Below are 19,102 nucleotides of genomic sequence, written 5' to 3' on the forward strand. Positions count from 1 at the left end.
AGTCGGCAACATCCTGGGATGAACCACAGAAGACGTACTTTGAATCAATGTCCAGTAGAAGAGTTTATAAAACAACAAAATGATCAGATGTTTTGTAAAAGAGGAGAAGAGGAGAAGACTCATAAAACATCCTGTACCTTTTTTACATTAACCAATTAATCTATCAAGAGATACTCAATAGTCAACAATACTGATAATGAAAGCCAAATATATCAGCTTCTCAAACGCTGAGTTTAATTCTGGTTAATCTACTTACATTTGTGACACTTGGTACACTACATAATTGATTTTACAGATTCAATTGTCAATGGATCTCATAAAAATGACCCTAACTTCACTTACAATGACACCAGAACATTTTGACTTCTTGTATTTATTGTAAAAGTCTGATTTCCCATTTTGACTCATCTTTTATTATTTATTAGTTTATTCTCTTTACATTTTATAAGTCACCTTGTGTTAATGTTGGTATGTGTTTTAGTCTCCGATCCATATATTTACCTTCCTGTGCGTTTGTCAATCACTTGTAAAGCACTTTGATTCTCATTCAACTTTAATGAAAGGTGCAATATGTAATAATTGATTCTCAGGATGTTTGTGAGAAGCTGATGATGACTTCTACCTTCCCAAGTTATTGTTCTACTTGATTCTACTCATACAATAAGCCAAAACCTTTAATAAACGGTCTCTTATTCTTTAACCCAGCATCTCCTGACCTCTTCTTGTGAAACATCTGATTTAACAAGCACTTCCTGTCGCTCTCGCAGGCCTCGGGCGTCCAACGCAGCGACGCATCGATATCTGATCAACCTCGGCCGGCAAGAAGATCTGTGTTAGTTTACACACACTGGACCAACCAACATATTCAAAAACAGTTTCATTATTTATTCCCTTATTGAAATTGTGATTTGTACGACAGACAGAAATACAATTAAAAGTTCTGTGATTTCATAAAAGGTATAAATTTCACATTATGCACGGATGAAAAACAGAATTAATGTGCAATATAGGACTTTGTTTGTTGTGATGTGACATATAGAGTAATTTTATAGTGTGAGTGTCAGTAAAATAAGTGTGTTTCAGATGTTTAAGGCCCACGGTTTGAAAGATCCTGGTTCGCTGGCTGGAATCTGGAAATAAACCAACAACAAAAAAAGAAACATTAATAAAAGTTCACACATTTATGCTGATCTTTTTCATTTCCATTGTGTCTTTTATGTGTCTCATTGTCTATTGCTGTTTTTATGTGTTTTATATGCCACTGGGAACACACTATTTCATGACCATAAAAGCACTGAATTTAAGAATTAATGGAGAAATGTTGCACTGCAGATGAGTACAGAGTTCAGTCTGATGCCGCGCTCACTGTAGCCGGAGACTTCAGTCAGACTATTACTCAGGGTTAGGGTTTGGGTCTTCTAGGGTCTTCTATCTTTACTGCACGATAGGAAGAAACTGACAGGATTGCATTTCACTGATTCAGATCCCGAGTGCTATGCAACTTATCTGCATGCATTGAATTTGTATTTTTATGGATACTTGCAGTTAATAATCCTTAATAATACTAGAATTGATCATCAGTGGGTTTCTCCTGTCACTCTACCTTAAAAACCTGCTAAAACCTTTAAAACAACATTCAGTAAGAAACATGGGCAGATAATTAAAATATACTGTTATAGACTTTTAACCACAATATTTTCAAAATAAGAGCACCAGTTTTTTTTACCTTCTGAGTGAACGGGGATGCACAGGCCAGGCAGGCTCTCTCTGCTGTTGCAGGGCTGTTCAGAGGAAACGGACCGACTAGACCGGACTCTGAGCGAGCCGCCGCCGCTGCGTCTTTGATGGCGAAGAACACCGAACTGCCCAAGGCGAGGATGGGTTCTCCAATGCCCTGCAGAGACAAAGCATCATGGGTAAAAAGTGAGTAAAAGCTCTGTTTGTGTTTTAACTAACAAAGACAAAGATATAAAAACACAAAAACACAGAAATTCAGTCAAATTAAAGGCGTGTATCTGCAACATGGTGACCTCTGACCTTTGAGGAGTAGATGGCGTGGGGGTTGTGGGAGTCTGAGAGCAGGTAGACGTTGAAGCGAAGCGGCACATCGCAGACGGCGGGGATCTTGTACTGAGATGGACCTCGAGTGTACAGGAGCCCCGAAGGAGAAAACTTCAACTCCTCCAGAGTGAAGAGACCCAAACCCTGCATGAACGCTCCTTCAATCTGAGAGGAGGGAGGACACAAAGATGGGAGGAGAAATAAGAGGAAGGGGGTGGAAAAAAAGCAAATATTTGGCATCTTTGGCTACAGAACTACAAAATATTGCTTGATTTTACACAAAAAAGAGAAGCAAGCAAATAAAATATGCAGGAGTGTGCGTCAGATTCCTTTTGGATTTCGGGTAACACATAATTTTCTGATTCCTGTTCAATTTCTTCACACTTTCTGAGGAAGTTTCTGGGTAATTATTACAGATAATGTTCTGAAATATTAGACATACAGCAGCACCACATCTTTGTACGAGCTTTTAAGAAAGAAAATAACATTGTATTATAGCAGTAATTGTTGATTTCCAGATGAATGAGCTTAAAAAGAACTGTAAGATCTTCGTTTTTAAACCGCATACATTTTCATTTATAGTGCAATTTAATATTTGTTGAGTTGCACGCTTGCCTTTAACCCTAACCCAACCCTAATCTAGACTGCTCTACACTAACTAAAAGTAGTCTTTGAATACTTTCCTGTACTAAATCACACACTACTAAATCATTTCCTTTCTACAAACCATAATCAGATGTTACAGTTGTATGTGAATAGCTGTGGAATAAAGGATGCCAGATCTTTACCACATATTTTTCTATTTCTGCCTCGTAGTTGACAAAGCGTGATAAGAAGAGAGAGTCTCACCTGGCCGATGTCGACTGACGGGTTCACACTTCTGCCCATGTCGACCACAATGTCCGTCCTCACCGTCTACGAGGATGAAAAAACAACATTATTACCAAATTTTTTTGAGGTTTTCACTGTTAAAATGAGTCTGAATGATGTTCAGTTCGGACCCTGTAGTCTCCTGTCAGGCAGTCCAGCTCCACCTCGCAGCAGCAGACTCCATATGTGAAGTAAGCGTAAGGCTGACCCTCCATCTTCTCCCAGTCCATGTAAAGATCTGGACCTCTGAAGACACACGTTCAGTTTCAGCAGAATGTTACATTTATATTGCTCCATTATTCACCTGTGTATAAATGACTGCAACATGGAGTTAGATTCACAGACTGTACTGTGTTTAGGATACAGAGAACAGGTCTGACTTCTGTCTTTAACCCTGTTGTCCTCAAGTCAAGGAAAGGAAGGGAGGAAAGGGAGGAAGGATGGAAGGAAGAAAGAAGGGGAGGAAGAAGGAAAGGAGGAAGAAGGCAGGACAGGAGGGAGGGAGGAAGGAAGGAAGGATGGAAGGGAGGAAGAAAGAAGGAAAGGAGGAAGGAAGAGAGGGAGGGAGGGAGGAAGGAAGGAAGGGAGGAAGGAAGGATAGAAGGGAGGGAGGAAGGGAGGGATGAAGAAGGAAGGAAAGGAGGGAGGAAGGGAGGATGGAAGGGAGGAAGAAAGAAGGAAAGGAGGAAGGAAGGGAGAAAGGAGGCAGGACAGGAGAGAAGAAGGAAGGAGGGAGGGAGGAAGGAAGGAAGGAAGGAAGGAAGGAAGGAAGGAAGAAAGGAGGCAAGGAGGAAGGAAGTAAGAAAGGACAGAAGGGAGGAAGGAAGGAAGGAAATGAGGGAGGAAGAAGGAAGGAAGGATGGGACGAAGAAGGAAGGAAAGGAGGGAGGAAGGAAGGAGGCAAGGATAGATGGAAGGAAGGAAGGACAGACGGAAGGAAGGAAGGAAGGAAGGAAGGAAGGAAGGAAGGAAGGAAGGAAAGAAGCAACAGTCAAAACAGACGGGGGGGGAGGACGACACAAAGGTTAAAGATCATTTCAGTATATTTAGCTTTCTCGGACGACTGAGCGCATTAATGTTGATTTAACTTTTCATATTTTTTACTCCTGAACTATGAGATCAACCTTTTGGCAATTTTATCTTTAAATTGAGTTTCTATATCAGGCTTACCTGTAGAATCCAGTAGCTGACAAACTGATCTTCTCAAAAAACGCTGCTCTCACCTGAGTACAATAAAAAAAAGAGAGAAACAGATTTAATGTGCGTCTGTTAGCTGGCGTCCATTATAACTTGTCTTATCAAACCGTACCCAACTCTCCCATGATCCTTTGGGGTCCTTAAGCCTGATTGGCTCCAGCCGCTGGTATAAAGTCTGGCAGGCGTTCTGAAGAAAAGAGACAAGAAAACCCAAAATGATCCATGTTAATATAATTACTGTCGGTTTATATTTGATAGTGGTTACAACAGTAGATGTGAATAAGACTGGACCTTGACCGCCATGCCGTTGGCGTCGGTGCCGAAGGACGCAGCGGAGGGGCAGGTGTTGGGAACGGTGTTGGTGCTGGTTTCGCTGATGTAGATCTTAGAGGGAGGGATGTGAAGCTCCCGGCTCGCCACCTAAAAAAGAAAATGACTTCCTGTTTGGCTTAAAGCAAATTGAGCTTGATTGTTTCAGAATTGCAATTAATCTTTCTAAAGAATATAAACATTTAACATTTCTTTTTTTAAACAGCAATCCCTTAAATGTAGTTATCAAACACGATATGTAGTGGAAGCTTCATATTTTACAGTTTAACGATTAACTTCACTGTGAATTCAATCATTTTAAATCACTATAAATAACTTAGAGACATGGAGAGCTACTGAGCTACTGTGAGGCAGTCCAGGAAGGAAGGAAGGAAGGAAGGAAGGGAGGAAGAGGGAAGGAAAGGAAGGAGGAAGGAAGGAGGCAAGGAGAGATGGAAGGAAGGAAGGAAAGAAGGAAGGAAGGAAGGAAGGAAGGAAGGAAGGAAGGAAGGAAGGAAGGAAGGAAGGAAGGAGGAAGGAAGGAAGAAAGAAGGAAAGGAGGAAAGAAGTAAGGAAGGACAGAAGGGAGAAAGGAAGGAAGGGAGGAAGAAGGAAGGAAAGGAGGGAGCAAGGAAGGAAGGAAGGAAGGAAGGAAGGAAAGGATAAGGGATCTAAGGTGGTTGCATCAAATTCACTTGTAAAGTATTCCAAAAAGTTTTTTTGAACCTTTTTACAGAGCCTGAACTCAGAGCCCCGAACTCAGAGCCCTGAACTCACCTCACAGACCCAACGTGAATGGGATGGAGGTCGATTTCCAACCAAACAGGATCAGTCGGCGGGCGAGTATAATTGCATCTTTATATCTATGGTGAACTTAGTCAAAGACCTCTGCACACACGTACTTGTTGCATTTTGGTGTGGATTCCTTGACCCATCTCCGTGCCGCCATGAGTGACCAGAACAGAGCCGTCTTTATAGATGTGGACCAGAGCTGCAGCCTTTTTACACAAAGACACAGAAATTAATTATATGACTAACAGGATACATGCAACACAGTATTAAGGCCAATGTCAGAAGAAAATAAATGTTAGAAATTAATTTATCAAAATGAAAATATTAATAATAAAATAAACCACAGCAAGTAAACAAATTAATGAATTTAGTAAGAATAAATTAAAATGAGACTAATTAAAGCCAGATTAAAATGATAATAATTTAAAGTTGCATTTTTTTTCAGACAAATATAAAATATAATAGTATAATAAAATAGGTCCCTTAATTTTATATTGATTTCTTGAAATTTTGAGTAATTTGCAGGTTTTTAATGGGACATTTCATTTTTAAAGTGAAGGTACAAATTATGAGAAAAAAATGACAAAGTGTTAAATAGGTTTAGTAGGTAAGTGCCCATTCATTAAGTTTTGGTTCATAAATGTTAATTTGTAAAAAAAAAAAAAAAAAAAAAACTTAATTGATTAAATTCTTTAACTCGTTTAATTGATGAATGTCTGTATTAATATGGTGGTAACGGCCTCATAAACCACAAAACCTGATTTAAGAAGCTCTCTGCAAATGCGATGCCGTATTTAATGGGGATGATGGACATGCCCCTCTTCTTCCAGCGGTTCTGCTGGTTAAACTGCTCGATGGCTCCCCGTCGGGCGTCGTAGTCGGACTTGGCTTTGCACTCCTCCCAGCAGCGGTGCATGTTCTCCGGGCTGAACTCAAACTTGTAGTGAGTGACTGACGGCCCTTTGTACATGTTGATCTCTCGAATCTGTCGACGAATTTTTAAAAATTAACGTCATGAAAACTTTGATACTGACCTGCGTCGACTTCACAAGGTGTCTACCAGATTAAAAATCAAGCTTATGGCGTGTGACCTGGTCCGCAGGGCGCTCCAGCACCATGGCAACATCATTGACCATGTTCTCGACGACCATGGCGGTCTGGGGAACACCGAAGCCCCTGAAGGCGGTGTTGGAGGGCAGGTTGGTCCTGCAGGCGGCAGCACGGCCTCGCAGGTTGGGGATGTTGTAGGCGTTGTCCATGTGAAGCAGGATTTTCTCTACTACCTGCAAGAAAGAGGAGTTTGACGATTACACCAACAATAGATGGTGTAAGAACGAGTCAGAAGAGGGAAGGAAAGAGCACCACACGCTCTACTACTAAATACCCAACATACAGGTTTTACCCACCAGGACTGATTCATCCACAGTGTTGCCAGCGTTGGCGTAGTACTGTATATCGGCAGCCATGATCCTGCCGTCATTCATAAAACCGACCTGGAACAAACAGCAAACAACTATCAGTGGTCTTTTTCACATCTTTGCTGACAAGATAATCAACCTGTAATTTCCTCTTGTTACTTATCATGTTTATCAGAGATCAGGAGCACCATGCCTGCATTTATAGATGACTTGTGGACAACTATAGCAACTGATTTAAGTAATTTAAGAGGCCCTTACAGGTTTAAGTTTAAAAAATACAAAATTAAATGGTGGAATATGTTTTTCCTCCTTTTATCTCTTTGATAATCTTGCGACTTATTTGAACTCTTATTTTGAAATGGTGCTGTACCTTGTATTTTCCCAGAACAGGGTGACGCGCTCCTGAAATCAGCATGTCATCACCTCGCTCCAGGATGCAGCGGACCGCCCGATTAGTCCTGAATAAATAAATAATAAAAGTCAATGTTCTAGTTCAGGGGTGTCAAACATGCGGCCTGTGGGCCAGATACGGCCCGCCGAGGGGGTGGTTTCCACCCACTTGCCATCCTGTGTTCTTTTCCTTCCTTCCATCTGTCCTTCCTACCTTCCTTTCTTCCTTCCTTCCTTCCATCTGTCCTTCCTACCTTCCCTTTCTTCCTTCCTTCCTTTCTTCTTTCTGTCCTCCCTACCTTCCTTTGTTTCTTCCTTCCTTCCATCTGTCCTTCCTACCTTCCCTTTTTCCTTTCTTCCTTCTGTCCTTCCTCCCTTCCTTTTTTCCTTTCTTTGTTCCTTCCATCTGTCCTTCCTCCCTTCCCTTTTTCCTTTCTTTCTTCCTTCCTTCTGTCCTTCCTCCCTACGTTCATTTTTTCCTTTCTTCCTTCCTTCCTTCCATCTGTCCTTCCTTCCTTCCCTTTTTCCTTTCTTCCTTCCTTTCATCTGTCCTTCCTACCTTCCCTTTTTCCTTTCTTCTTTCCTACCTTCCTTTCTTCCTTCTGTCCTTCCTTCCTACCTTCCTTTTTTCCTTCCTTCCTTCCATCTGTCCTTCCTACCTTCCCTTTTTCCTTTCTTCCTTCTGTCCTTCCTCCCTGCCTTCCTTTTTTCCTTTCTTTGTTTCTTCCTTCCTTCCATCTGCCATTCTTCCCTTTCTTCCTTCTATTCTTCCTCCCTCCCTTCCTTTTGCCTGTCTTTCCTTCCTTCCCTTCTGATTTCCTTGTTTCCTTCCCTCTTTTTAATGATCCGGCCCACATGAGATCAAATTGGTCTGTATGTGGCCCTTGAATGAAATTGAGTTTGACACCTCTGCTCTACAGCCTCATTTTTCTTGTCATTTCCTGTTTTTCTTTGCGGACCCTTTACTTATTACGCTGTGTTGGTTGTGACTCACTTCCATGCAGCTACAGAGGTGATAGAAGCCAGTATGGAGGTTTTGGTGACTTTCCCGCCAAAAGCTCCACCGATCCTTTTGACGTGACATGTGACTCTGTTGGATGGGATGCCCAACGTCTCCGCAACTGCGTCCTACAGCCAGCAAAAAAATAAAAGACACACGTGAAAACCAAACAGTGGATGAATTGTGATGACACCACGGCAGCTGGTTTGCAGGCGTCTCTGTTCACCTGAGCTAATGTCGGCCACTGAGTGGAGACGTAAATGTTGAACTCTGTCTCCTCGCCGACAGGAACAACCAGCATGCTCTGCGTCTCCATGTAGAAATGCTCCTGGCCTCCCAAATGTATCTCTCCTGAGGAAAACCATTATAAATACAGTGAGGTGGAGCAATAAAGGGGTTGGCTCTGTTTTATATTGGATGAGTTACAGTTTGGTGATTCATCATGATGGAAAATGTTGATCTGATTTCTATTTAGACAACATATGGACAAAAATTGTAATAAATACGAATCAATCTGCTATAAAAATTACACCTGAAGAACTGTCCCTGTCACAATACTAAAATAATGAGTGTTTTCTTCCTTTCACCTTCGTAAACCCGATCGACAGTTTTAAAGGCGTCCGTCACGTCTCCTTTCTTTATCATCCTCAGAGGCTCAAAGAAAGACGACTTCTCGATGGCTTCCTGTAATGGAGATAAAAACTGTCAACCACATTTCACTTGTTCGTTAATGACAGCACCGAGCGAGCAGCTGAACTCCGCAGACCTCCACAGACCTCTATGGTGAAAACTGGCTCAGGCAGATCTTCGTAGGTGATCTTCACGGCTGCCGCGCCTCGTTTGGCATGCGCCCTCGTGTCGGCGACCACAGCACATATCATCTGACCGATGCACGACACCTGTGGACAAACATTAGGTAAGATTAAAACAATGCAGATACTACATATGATGATAACAGCAGCTGAAACTTAACACTGCAATGAGAAACGTGACGCTCCTTTTCTCTCTGAGACTTTTGTCAAACTTTCGATGAGCTGCTCCAAATGTTGACGGACTAGATTGGTGTTTAGCGTCAGGTCCGTCTCCCTTAGTAACCGTCACATCAGACAGCAGCTTTTTGTCCGTGTGAAACCACGATAGCTCAACTCTGCACCACATATTTCACACCTGACAACATTATCCTATTATTAACCATCAACCGTTACAGATTAGCCTAATATGAATATTTATATTAACATTTAATTTAATGTTATATTAGTAACACATATATCTCAATATAATTTTGCTCTATTTCAAAAATCTAACCATTTTTTTCAAATTAATGGATATTTTATGACCACTGCAGAGACTTACAATCAGTTATTAATAATAAATAAATCATTGAATCAATCCAATGCCTTTCCCTGTTTACAATACGACTTCCAAATTTCACCTTTCAGACAGTTTTATTAGCAGTTGGAACCATGTTAAAGAAGTATTTTATCCACAAAAATATATTTATTATTACTTATTATTTATCATTCAACACACACACACACACACACACACACACACACACACACACACACACACACACACACACACACACACAGACAGACAGACAGACAGACAGACAGACAGACAGAGACACACACACACACACACACACACACACACACACATACACAGACACACACACACACACACACACACACACACATACATAGACACACACACACACACACACACACACACACACACACACACACACACACACACACACACACAGTCTACCTCTGTCTGGGCGAGCAGTTCCTCATCGTAACCAAACATCGCTCGGACTTTCTTTCCAGGAATATCTTTGGCCGTGATGACGTCAACAACACCAGGAAGCTGCAGAGCCTCGCTCACATCCACACGTCTGTTCGTCAAAACGCACAAATTAAAACACGAACTGTGGATTTAAATGAGAAAGTGGCTCAGAGGTCGACACACTTACATGATCTTAGCATGTGCTCGAGAGCTCGTGACCAGAGTTAGGAAAAGCTCCCCGTCTGTTTTGGGCAGGTCGTCGCAGTATACGGCCTCACCTGTGGCCTGGCTGATGGCGGAGCGGTGCATGATGGGACGGCCCACTGGGTCCTGGTCATTCTGGCCCTCAGATACATGCTGAAGAAGAAGAGTTATTGTTAAAATGAATAAATAGCTGTTTAAGGCTGGGGAGCTAAATGTTTTTCCTCTTCAAAACCTTAAAGACAAAATATAAGTTAAAGATTTTATTAGGTTGTGAAATTCATTTCTGTGCCCACAAGTTAATAGCTTTAAATATTTGATTGCAAACACTTATTTCTGGACTCATTTTCAACCCGAGTGATATTTCCTGACCTGGAACTCCTGCAGGCTGAGTTGGATCTCTCTCGGTAAAGGCTGAATCTTCTCTGGAAGTTCATCTGTGATCACATTCTGCAGACAAAAATAAAAAGTTCCTAGTAGCTAAACAAACAACAAATTAAATGTTGATGATAAATGCACAGTCGTACCAGTTCTCTGAGCTTCTGCAGGACCTCCAGGTTGAATTTGAAGAGGAAGCTGAGAGCCAGCGAGCGACGAAACTCCACTTTTCCTCCAGGAGCGGACGGAGGGAGGACCAGCTCATCCAGGAGGACGTCATAGGCCCGACTGAGGGTCTCATCATCCCACGGTCTAAAGGGGGGAAACATGGGAGTTAAAGCAGAGAGGGGTTCCAGATTATATATGGTTGTTTTTATTTTTCACCTGGGTTAAAAATGAAGATGCAAAAGGAAACAGAAGTAATGTAAAAGAGGACAAAAGCAACTTAAAGAGAGTTAAAAAGGGAAGCAGACAAAGAAGTACGAGAGAAACAGGAAGTCAAGACAAAAATCAAACATGAGGAAGAAAAACTGAAATAGAGGAAACAAATGAGAAAGAAAGGAAGGAGCCAGAAACAAGGAAGAAAATGAGGAGAATAAAGATTAAATGATCTAAAACCGAACACTAGTCATGACTCGGACCGTTTGACGATGGCTGTGCAGGTTTTGGCAGCGCTGACGGTGGTCGCTCCCAGTCCTCCGTAGTAAATACTGACGTCCTCCACAAGTCTGGATCCCGCTGAGAAAAACACCCTCATCCCCGTCGTCACCGTGGCGAAGGCGCTCTCCTTCCTCGGAGCCTGACGGAAAGCTCGGACAAACTCCCCCTGCAGGATGAACGAGGAACTGACTCACATGCTAATTTTACATTTGACCTTTTTTATTTCTGGGTTTTCTCACTTAGAAATCTACTGTACTAATAATATTTAATTTAATATATAGCCTTAAATGTGTAAAATGTCAGATTTGACGATGAGCAAAAACACACTGACAAAAGAACAAGTGCAGGACTTTGTAATGAACAACAGGTTTGTACCTTTCTGGAAAAAGGAATAAAAACAGACACGACAATCTCATCTGGTCTCAGGATGGTTTTTCCAAAGCTCACAAAGAAGTCTTGATTCAGAGGAACATCTCGTCTTCCTCCTGATGGATTCAAAAACAAACTCGACCTGATTAAACATTTCTTATCTTCGGTCTTATCAGCACAGATCTTTCTAGCAGCTACCTCAGGTTTCTCATCTCTCAACTAAATCTCACCACTTGAAATAACGATGACTTTGCAGTTTCCGGCAGCCAGAAGAGGGTTCAGATCTGAGTTTGGGTAAACACTCATGATGTGGCCTCCAAGAGACTAACATACAAAACATATGAGATAAAAAGCGTAAATTTACTTTATTATATTTGTATAAATGTTTTTCATAGCCAGCTGCTAATGGTATTTCTTCATTTGAAAACCACAGAAGAAGAGAAAGACAACTGAAGAAAGGATATATGGAAGCAGGAAGAAGAGAAAGATTTGCATTTCAGATTCCCTATGTACATTGAATTTCCATCAGTGACAGTTCAGAATGAAGTCTACTCACTGCGACATTGCGGATCTGCTGGCTTCCCAGGTTCTCCAGCTGCTGGATCAGGGCTCGGAACAGCTCGGTCTTCTCCTCTGGAAACTGGTGGACCAGCTTCTCCAAAAGAGACAGAACCTCAGAGAGACTGCATCCCGCTCCCACAGAAACACCTGCAGAGAAACAAGCATGTTAGCCACATCTAAAAATCCCAATTACTCAATGAAAAAAACAGAAATCTTTTGTACTTGGAGGCAGAATTACCATCTATGGAGATAACAAAAGGAAGAAATCTTCCTGATACTGCTGTTAAAGGTTGAGGTTACCCACCTTCTGGCATCTGGGCGACCTCGAATAGCTCCGTCACTCTGGTTGGAGATATTATCAGAGGATGCAGGACGCCTTTGAACTTAATATCAGGACCTTTGACACAAAGCAGAGACAGCAGAGTGGTGATTTCTCCTGAAGCTGAATCTGTGACAATAAATGATCATCTATATATTTTGGTTTTGGTTGGACTTCAATCATCCAATCAATCAATACCCCTGAAACAGAAAGGACCCAGATTTAAGGATTTTAAGCACAGTCGATAAGATTAAAATAATGTGAGATTTGAGTTAGAAACAGTAATAATGAAGTACTTTAGTCATTGATGTTCAGCCACTAAAGCTTTTATCATGCATTTGTTATTATCCAGTAGGACTATTTTCATCATTGTTTTACATATAAATTGTTAAGAAGGAGTACTATAATTTCTTTTTGTCTGATCAACAGTCCAAAATCTAAATATATAATCAGTAGACCATCATGTATGACACAGAAAACCTTTAAATCTTCACATTTGAAAAGCTGCAACCAACAAATGTTATAACCATGTTTCTCAATAGCTGTTAAAATGGTTACAGTTTAATTTTGTGTAGATCGACTTATTGTTTGCATGCATGTAGATGAGGGGTGTCAAACATGCGACCCGTGGGCCAGAACCGGCCCACCGAGGGGTGCAATCCGGCCCACTTTCCTTCCTGTGTTCTTTTCCTTCCTTCCTTCCTCCCTTCCATCTGTCCTTCCTCCCTTTCTTCCTTCCATCTGTCCTTCCTACCTTTCTTCCTTCCTTTCTTGGCTCCTTGGTTCCTTTCTTCCTTCCATCTGTCCTTCCTCCCTTCCTTCCTTCCATTTGTCCTTCCTACCTTTCTTCCCTCCTTCCTTTTGCCTGTCTTTCCTTCCTTCCTTTCTTCCTTCTTTCCCTCCATCTTTTTAAGGATCCGGCCCACATCAGATCAGATTGGTCTGTATGTGGCCCTCGAATGAAAATGAGTTTGACACCTCTGATGTATATTGATATCTATTTGTTCTTTCTGTATCTTTATACCGATGTTAGTGTTGCCCAGGACCAGCGGAGCTTTAGGGTTGCTTGTCTTCAGCTGGACCAGCTCCTCCAGCGAGACAGGGGACACCCAGCTCATCCTTTCCCCACGGAAGGAGAGAGTCTGTGGGCTCGCCGTCTCCGCCATCAGCTGGGGGAGAAAAGTGCCATTTTTTTTTTAACATTGCAATTACCACCAAATAAGTTAACTTCTTGTCGTGTGAAACAGCTTACAATCAATTCTGGAGGGAAGATCAGCTCCTGTGTCGGATCCAACGGCAGAAACTGGCTCTTGTCGAACAGCTGCGGCGTTCCCTGGAGCGGAAACAAGCAGCGATATTGCATTTATCACGGCCTGCTTACAGGAATGAAGTTGAGATTTCTCCTCACTTGATCCCAGACAGTTGGAGGAGGATGTGAGTGGTATTAGTTACAAGTTAGACGACAAGGAGAGGAAAAGAAAAGAAGCAAAAAGACTGAAAACGTACTGCCTTAGAGTGCCTTAGAAATTTGCTCTGTAAATAAATAAGAAAAGAAAACAGAAGAAAATAAGAAAAAAAATGTTAAGAGAAGGATCAAAACTAACTAATTAAAAGGAAGTGAAAAGTAAAAGTGAAAATTACCAGTGATAAAAGATCAATAATAGAAAAATAAAGAGATAAAAAACTGTCATAAAGGATGAAAAAAAGCACAGAAATAGAAAAAAAGAACAAAAAAACGACATTAAAAGGCAGAAAATATTCTAAAAAGCAGCTGAACTCACAGGATCAGGTTCATCTCCACTTTCCTTCTCATTGAGGCAACAGTTTCCGTCTCCGTTTGCTTGGCAGCAGTTGGCTTCCTGTCGGTGACGTTACACTTATCACATTTTCTCATCACGTTACGGCATTTTAATATAATCTGCATATCAAAAGGATTCATTACAATTACAGGCTTTATGCTGCATGTTTGTGTGTCCCTGTGTAAATGATAACCAGCCCTACTAAAAGATAAAATGGTGACATCATCATCAGTCTGAGTGCTGATTTTTTTTTTTGCATTATGTAGAGTTGAGCTTTAAACCTGACAAAAGGTCCTGCAGCCGTCAACAATAGGTCGATACCCAGTGCAGCGACACAGATTACCTGGAAAACAACAGCAGACGATGAGAGCAGGTCAATAATTTGATTATATGCTGGCGATCAAATCATCTCTGCTACTGAAAATATAAAATACAGCTTCAGTAAGTTTAATTAGGAAGCTTATTTCTCTCTTCCACTCAAACTTTCTCTATTTTCTCATCTTTCTCCTCGTTCTTTGAGCCAGTTAGAACTGCAACAATCAGTCGATTAATCAGTCAGTCAATCGTCAGAAAATTACTCTGCAGCTATTTTTTATAATTCATAGATTCAGTAAGCAAAAAGGTTGAAACTTTGATGGTTTCAGCTTCTCAAATGTGAAGATTTGCTGTTTTTCTTCATCATATACAGCAGTTTATTGAATATCTTCACATATCTTTGGAGCAGAGGTGTCAAACTCATTTTCATTCAAGGGCCACATACAGACCAATTTGATCTCATGTGGGCCGGATCATTAAAAAGATGGAAAGAAGGAAGAAAGGAAGGAAGGGAAGATGGAAGGAAGGACAGAAGGAAGAAAGGAAGGAAGGGCAGAAGGAAGAATGGAAGGAAGGACAGAAGGAAGAAAGGAAGGAAGGAACGAAGAAAGGAAAAAAGGAAGGACAGACGGAAGGAAGGAAAAGAGCACTGGATGACAAGTGGGCCGGATCGCCTCCCTCGACAGGCCATATCTGGCCCGCGGGCCGCATGTTTGACACCCCTGCTTTAGACTGACTCACATCACTGTTGCCATTATTTCACCAATATTTTACATTTTATACATTAAACATTTCAATCAACTAGAGAAATGTCTCAAAAATGAAAGTAACCCTTTGAACAAATCAGTTGTTGGATGCTGTCGTTTTGTTATCTTTTAAAACTGAGAAACCACATCTATGAAAAACCACCTCCAGTGAATCCAGATATTCAAACACCTGCCAACTTAATTTCTTGGCTGTTTTATAACAATATAATTATAGATATGTCACTTTCCACTGACTTATGACAAACATCAGGACGTAAATATAAATGTGTGGTACCAGCCAGCGCCTGGGTGATGTCGTCCATGGCAGGCTGAGGCTTGTTCCTCAGCAGAGCGTACATGGACATCACCATCCCTGGAGTGCAGAAGCCGCACTGCGAGCCGTGAGCCTTCGCTATTCGCTCCTGCAAACAAACGCATCATCACCCTACAACTGTTAACGCCGAGCTGCTGACGAATGAGCGAGGCAGTCGAGCCCTAAACTGACCTGTACTGGGTGGATCCTGGTCTTGGTGCTGCCGATGCCCTCCACGGTGGTGACGGCGGCTCCGTGAAGCTGGCAGAGCGGCAGCAGGCAGGCGTTGGCGGAGTAATGACTGATGGTGCAGTGAAGGTAGAACGACAGAAAGCATGTCAGTGTACCTCAATCAGCTGAGTTAGTATAAGTGCTGAGTTTGACTTTGATAATGTCCATTAATAATAATAATAATACGGTTTCATATCATTTCATTATGTCAGTTATATTTAGTTCAGACAGAATAAGGTTAACATCACACAGACACTAATGGTAAATCTGAGCACATACTCCGATAAATAAGGATAAACAATACTGCTTTTATTTATATTCATTTTAATACGTCATTTGATAACACCACAAAAAAACAACTTATGATCAGACTATTTTAAAAAGATGTTTTTTAAACTATAAAATGACCTATTTTGTGTCATGAGGCATTAATAACACTGAATAATGTGTTATTTGCTGATGTGTGTGTGTGAACCTGTGGATCTGCTGGAGATTTGTGTGTGTGTGTGTGTGTTTGTGTGTGTGTGTGTGTGTGTGTGTGTGTGTGTGTGTGTTTGTTTGTGTGTGAAACAGATGTTATGTGGTTTAGTGCCAGGAGGGGAAACCACCACAAAAATTCTGTGAGTGTCCAAACCACAGATAACAAACGCTCATTCAGACCTCCTCTTGTTGTTTTCTCATAATCTAATTTAGTAAATAAAATGTATTTTGGAATTAAACCAATCGCCGCTGCTGGTTAAATTGATTTTCAGGTCAATATTGCATCTAATTCTAACAAACACTGATCATATTTGGGGTGTTTTGCTTGTCAGGTTTTTGGTCTTCCACTCAAATTTAATACAGTTTGATAAACAGGAAGTTAAACTCACTCAATATGAATAAAACTGTATCGTTTGTTGCAGTTGATTGTGAATGATATGGATTCAATCTTTCCTCACTGTAAATGTAATTCTGTCTCTCTATCTCAATATATATAGTAGTAAAATTTATAGTATTTCATGTGGACTCAAATGTGAAACTGTTAATGGATAAAATCAACAGACAGGAACTTCCTTTTTTTAGTAAATCCAGTCATTAAAAAGCCAAATCATCACATTACCCACATCACTACTTATTGGTTACACACTTAGTTTGAAATCAAATAATAGCGACTGCATTGAAGTGCCAGGTGGTCTATCATGAAGGATACGTGATCGTTTTGGTGGCGGGTTGGTAGTGTGACACCATGACGGTGCACGCTCCGCAGCCTCCTCCACCACAGCCATATTTGGTCCCAGTTAACCTCACTGAGGTCACAGCAGTCAAGGAAAGAAAAAAACAGCCTTATGAATGAAATGATGCAAACTGATCCTAAACTGGTTTGTAGCAGGTTTAAAGGATACGCTTCTCTCTGAGGAAGGACAGCAGCATCGTTTCAGGGTCTGCATGAGTCTCTGTTACCTAAAAAGACAGAAAGCAAAGCGGTCATGCTTAGGGTTTCACAATAAAATACACTTTGAAGTGATGATACAGTCTTTTATAGTATTCATTTTCATAATTTTTATAGCACTAATGGTTAAGAAATACAAGTCTAGTCATTTCTTACAATGGGCAAATGTGAATTTGAAAAATGACAGTAATGTAAAAGTAATTCCCTTCATACTGTAGCAGATCATTTCCCCACACATTGGTTTAATCAGGTGTTTTGTTACTCTTTTATAATATGTCTATATATATATATATATATATATATATATATATATATATATATATATATAAGGCCAAAACTGCAAAATACCCTCTGAATGACAAATTACCATAAACTACAACTGTTTAAAAGGTGTTTTTGTAGAATTAGGGTTAAAAAGGGAAGGTTTTTGATAGTTTGGAGTGTTTTCAGCTGTGATCACCCATATTTAAACGAGATAAAAAGGTGGGAAATTAACTTTTTAAAATGTAAACATCTACCAGGCACTGACAGTTTAATGTTAAATGTTTCAGCAGCTACTCCATAGTTAATCATTACTTAATATTACAGACACTTTGGTGCATTTGACTGGTGGCTGGTGCTAGATAATAATCATAAATGTCTTTAGTTGTTGCTCTGACTGGCTGAAAGCGTATTCTTCCGGTCACTGAATTTGACAGGTGACCGTTTTCTGCGTAACACCAGGACGTTATTTGACACTACTTTAACTTTTTTTTGAAATGCATGAAGTAAAAAGCTCAACTGACCTTTTTCCCGTTTACAAAGAAGGTCAAAGTGTTTTCTTCTTTCCCTGCAGACATCTTTATGGTGCAAGAAGCGAGTTTACCAACAGCAGCCAGAGTTGACCAGAGTCCATCTGGTAATGAGTCAAGCTGCTCTGGATCTACAACGCTTCCTGCTGATCAGACTGTCAAAATAAAAGACAGGAAAACAGAATCTACAGCACGACCAGTTGTCAAGATTTTCATAATAAAAGTTGTTTTGTTTTTTTAAAGGACTTTTAGCAGAACTCTATGTGAAGTCTGCAGTTTTATGTTAGTTTTTTAATGTGTGTTTTATATAGATGCTTTTACCTTGTAGCACTTTCAAGGATTCAAGGATTTTACTTGTCATTCAGCCATGTAGATACCTCAAAGAGCAAAATACAGTACTCAGGTGGCTGTGAATTAAATATACATCAATATATACACATACATTAATATACACTAATATATCAATTATACATATATATACACACACATTAATATATACATGCATATACACACATAAGTCAGAAATCTTCACATACAGAGAGGCATTACAGCTTTACAAATCAAATGTATTATTATTATTATATTAATATTGAACATTGCAGTGGTGGAAGGTGACTAAGCACATTTACTCAAGTACTGTACTTCAGTGCAGTTTTGAGGTACTTTTACTTGACTTATACTTTCCATATGATTTTACTTTATACTTCCACTCCAACACATTTCAGCGAGAAATGTTGTACTTTCCACTCCACTACATTTATTTGACATTTCCCATTTGGTGACTTTTCAGATGAATATTTGACACATAATCATCTGCATCACACACAGTAAAACAGTAATGAGGCTATATGTTAATCAGTGTTATGCCCCAGTCTCGGGGTATCTAGGACATAACGTTAATAGGCCCCACCTTCCCCAAATCCCAAGTAGCCACGAGCAAAATTGGGTTGTATATAAGGTATTACACAAACAGATATAAATAAAGTATAAGACTGAGTTATTAATCTTCAGGGTGGACTAAGGCCAAAATAACAAATATAACAAGCCTATCTAGAAAGTAAGAAAAATGCCCTAAGAAAACAGATGACAAAAACTTGCCTCCCTAACTAATTAAACAAGAGAAAACAATATTAACAAAACTGGCAGTCCTCCCTCACTACTG

General features: G+C 40.5%; 1 protein-coding gene across 1 annotated transcript; it reads right to left on the minus strand.

Annotated features, from left to right (window-relative positions):
* Positions 1–50: 50 nt before the first annotated feature.
* Positions 51–18,041, minus strand: aox6 (aldehyde oxidase 6). Its single transcript, XM_053314669.1, has 35 exons — positions 17,935–18,041; positions 17,103–17,160; positions 16,910–17,006; positions 15,682–15,790; positions 15,472–15,598; positions 14,397–14,458; positions 14,098–14,175; positions 13,569–13,649; positions 13,341–13,485; positions 12,302–12,394; positions 11,993–12,144; positions 11,667–11,760; positions 11,443–11,552; positions 11,049–11,233; positions 10,557–10,719; positions 10,402–10,479; positions 10,016–10,185; positions 9,811–9,937; positions 8,814–8,936; positions 8,625–8,721; positions 8,264–8,388; positions 8,032–8,165; positions 7,018–7,105; positions 6,636–6,722; positions 6,321–6,512; positions 5,987–6,214; positions 5,340–5,435; positions 4,420–4,548; positions 4,241–4,315; positions 4,102–4,154; positions 3,063–3,177; positions 2,911–2,976; positions 2,038–2,226; positions 1,727–1,894; positions 51–1,130 (listed from the first exon to the last, which is right to left on the minus strand). Exons 1-35 carry the CDS (start codon positions 17,986–17,988, stop codon positions 1,080–1,082), a joined length of 3,999 nt encoding a protein of 1,332 aa, XP_053170644.1. The 5' UTR covers positions 17,989–18,041; the 3' UTR covers positions 51–1,079.
* Positions 18,042–19,102: the final 1,061 nt, after the last annotated feature.

Source organism: Scomber japonicus, chromosome 24, assembly GCF_027409825.1.
Source record: "Scomber japonicus isolate fScoJap1 chromosome 24, fScoJap1.pri, whole genome shotgun sequence".
Lineage (NCBI taxonomy): Eukaryota > Metazoa > Chordata > Actinopteri > Scombriformes > Scombridae > Scomber > Scomber japonicus.

Bases quoted from the DNA above. Each gene is read 5' to 3' on its own strand.
- aox6 (XM_053314669.1), bottom strand. From the start codon at position 17,988: ATGTCTGCAGGGAAAGAAGAAAACACTTTGACCTTCTTTGTAAACGGG. The intron at 10,480-10,556 runs GTACGACTGTGC...TTTTGTCTGCAG, and splicing joins TGCAGAAGCTCAGAGAACTG to AATGTGATCACAGATGAACT. The intron at 3,178-4,101 runs GTAAGCCTGATA...GTGTGTCTTCAG, and splicing joins TCAGCTACTGGATTCTACAG to AGGTCCAGATCTTTACATGG.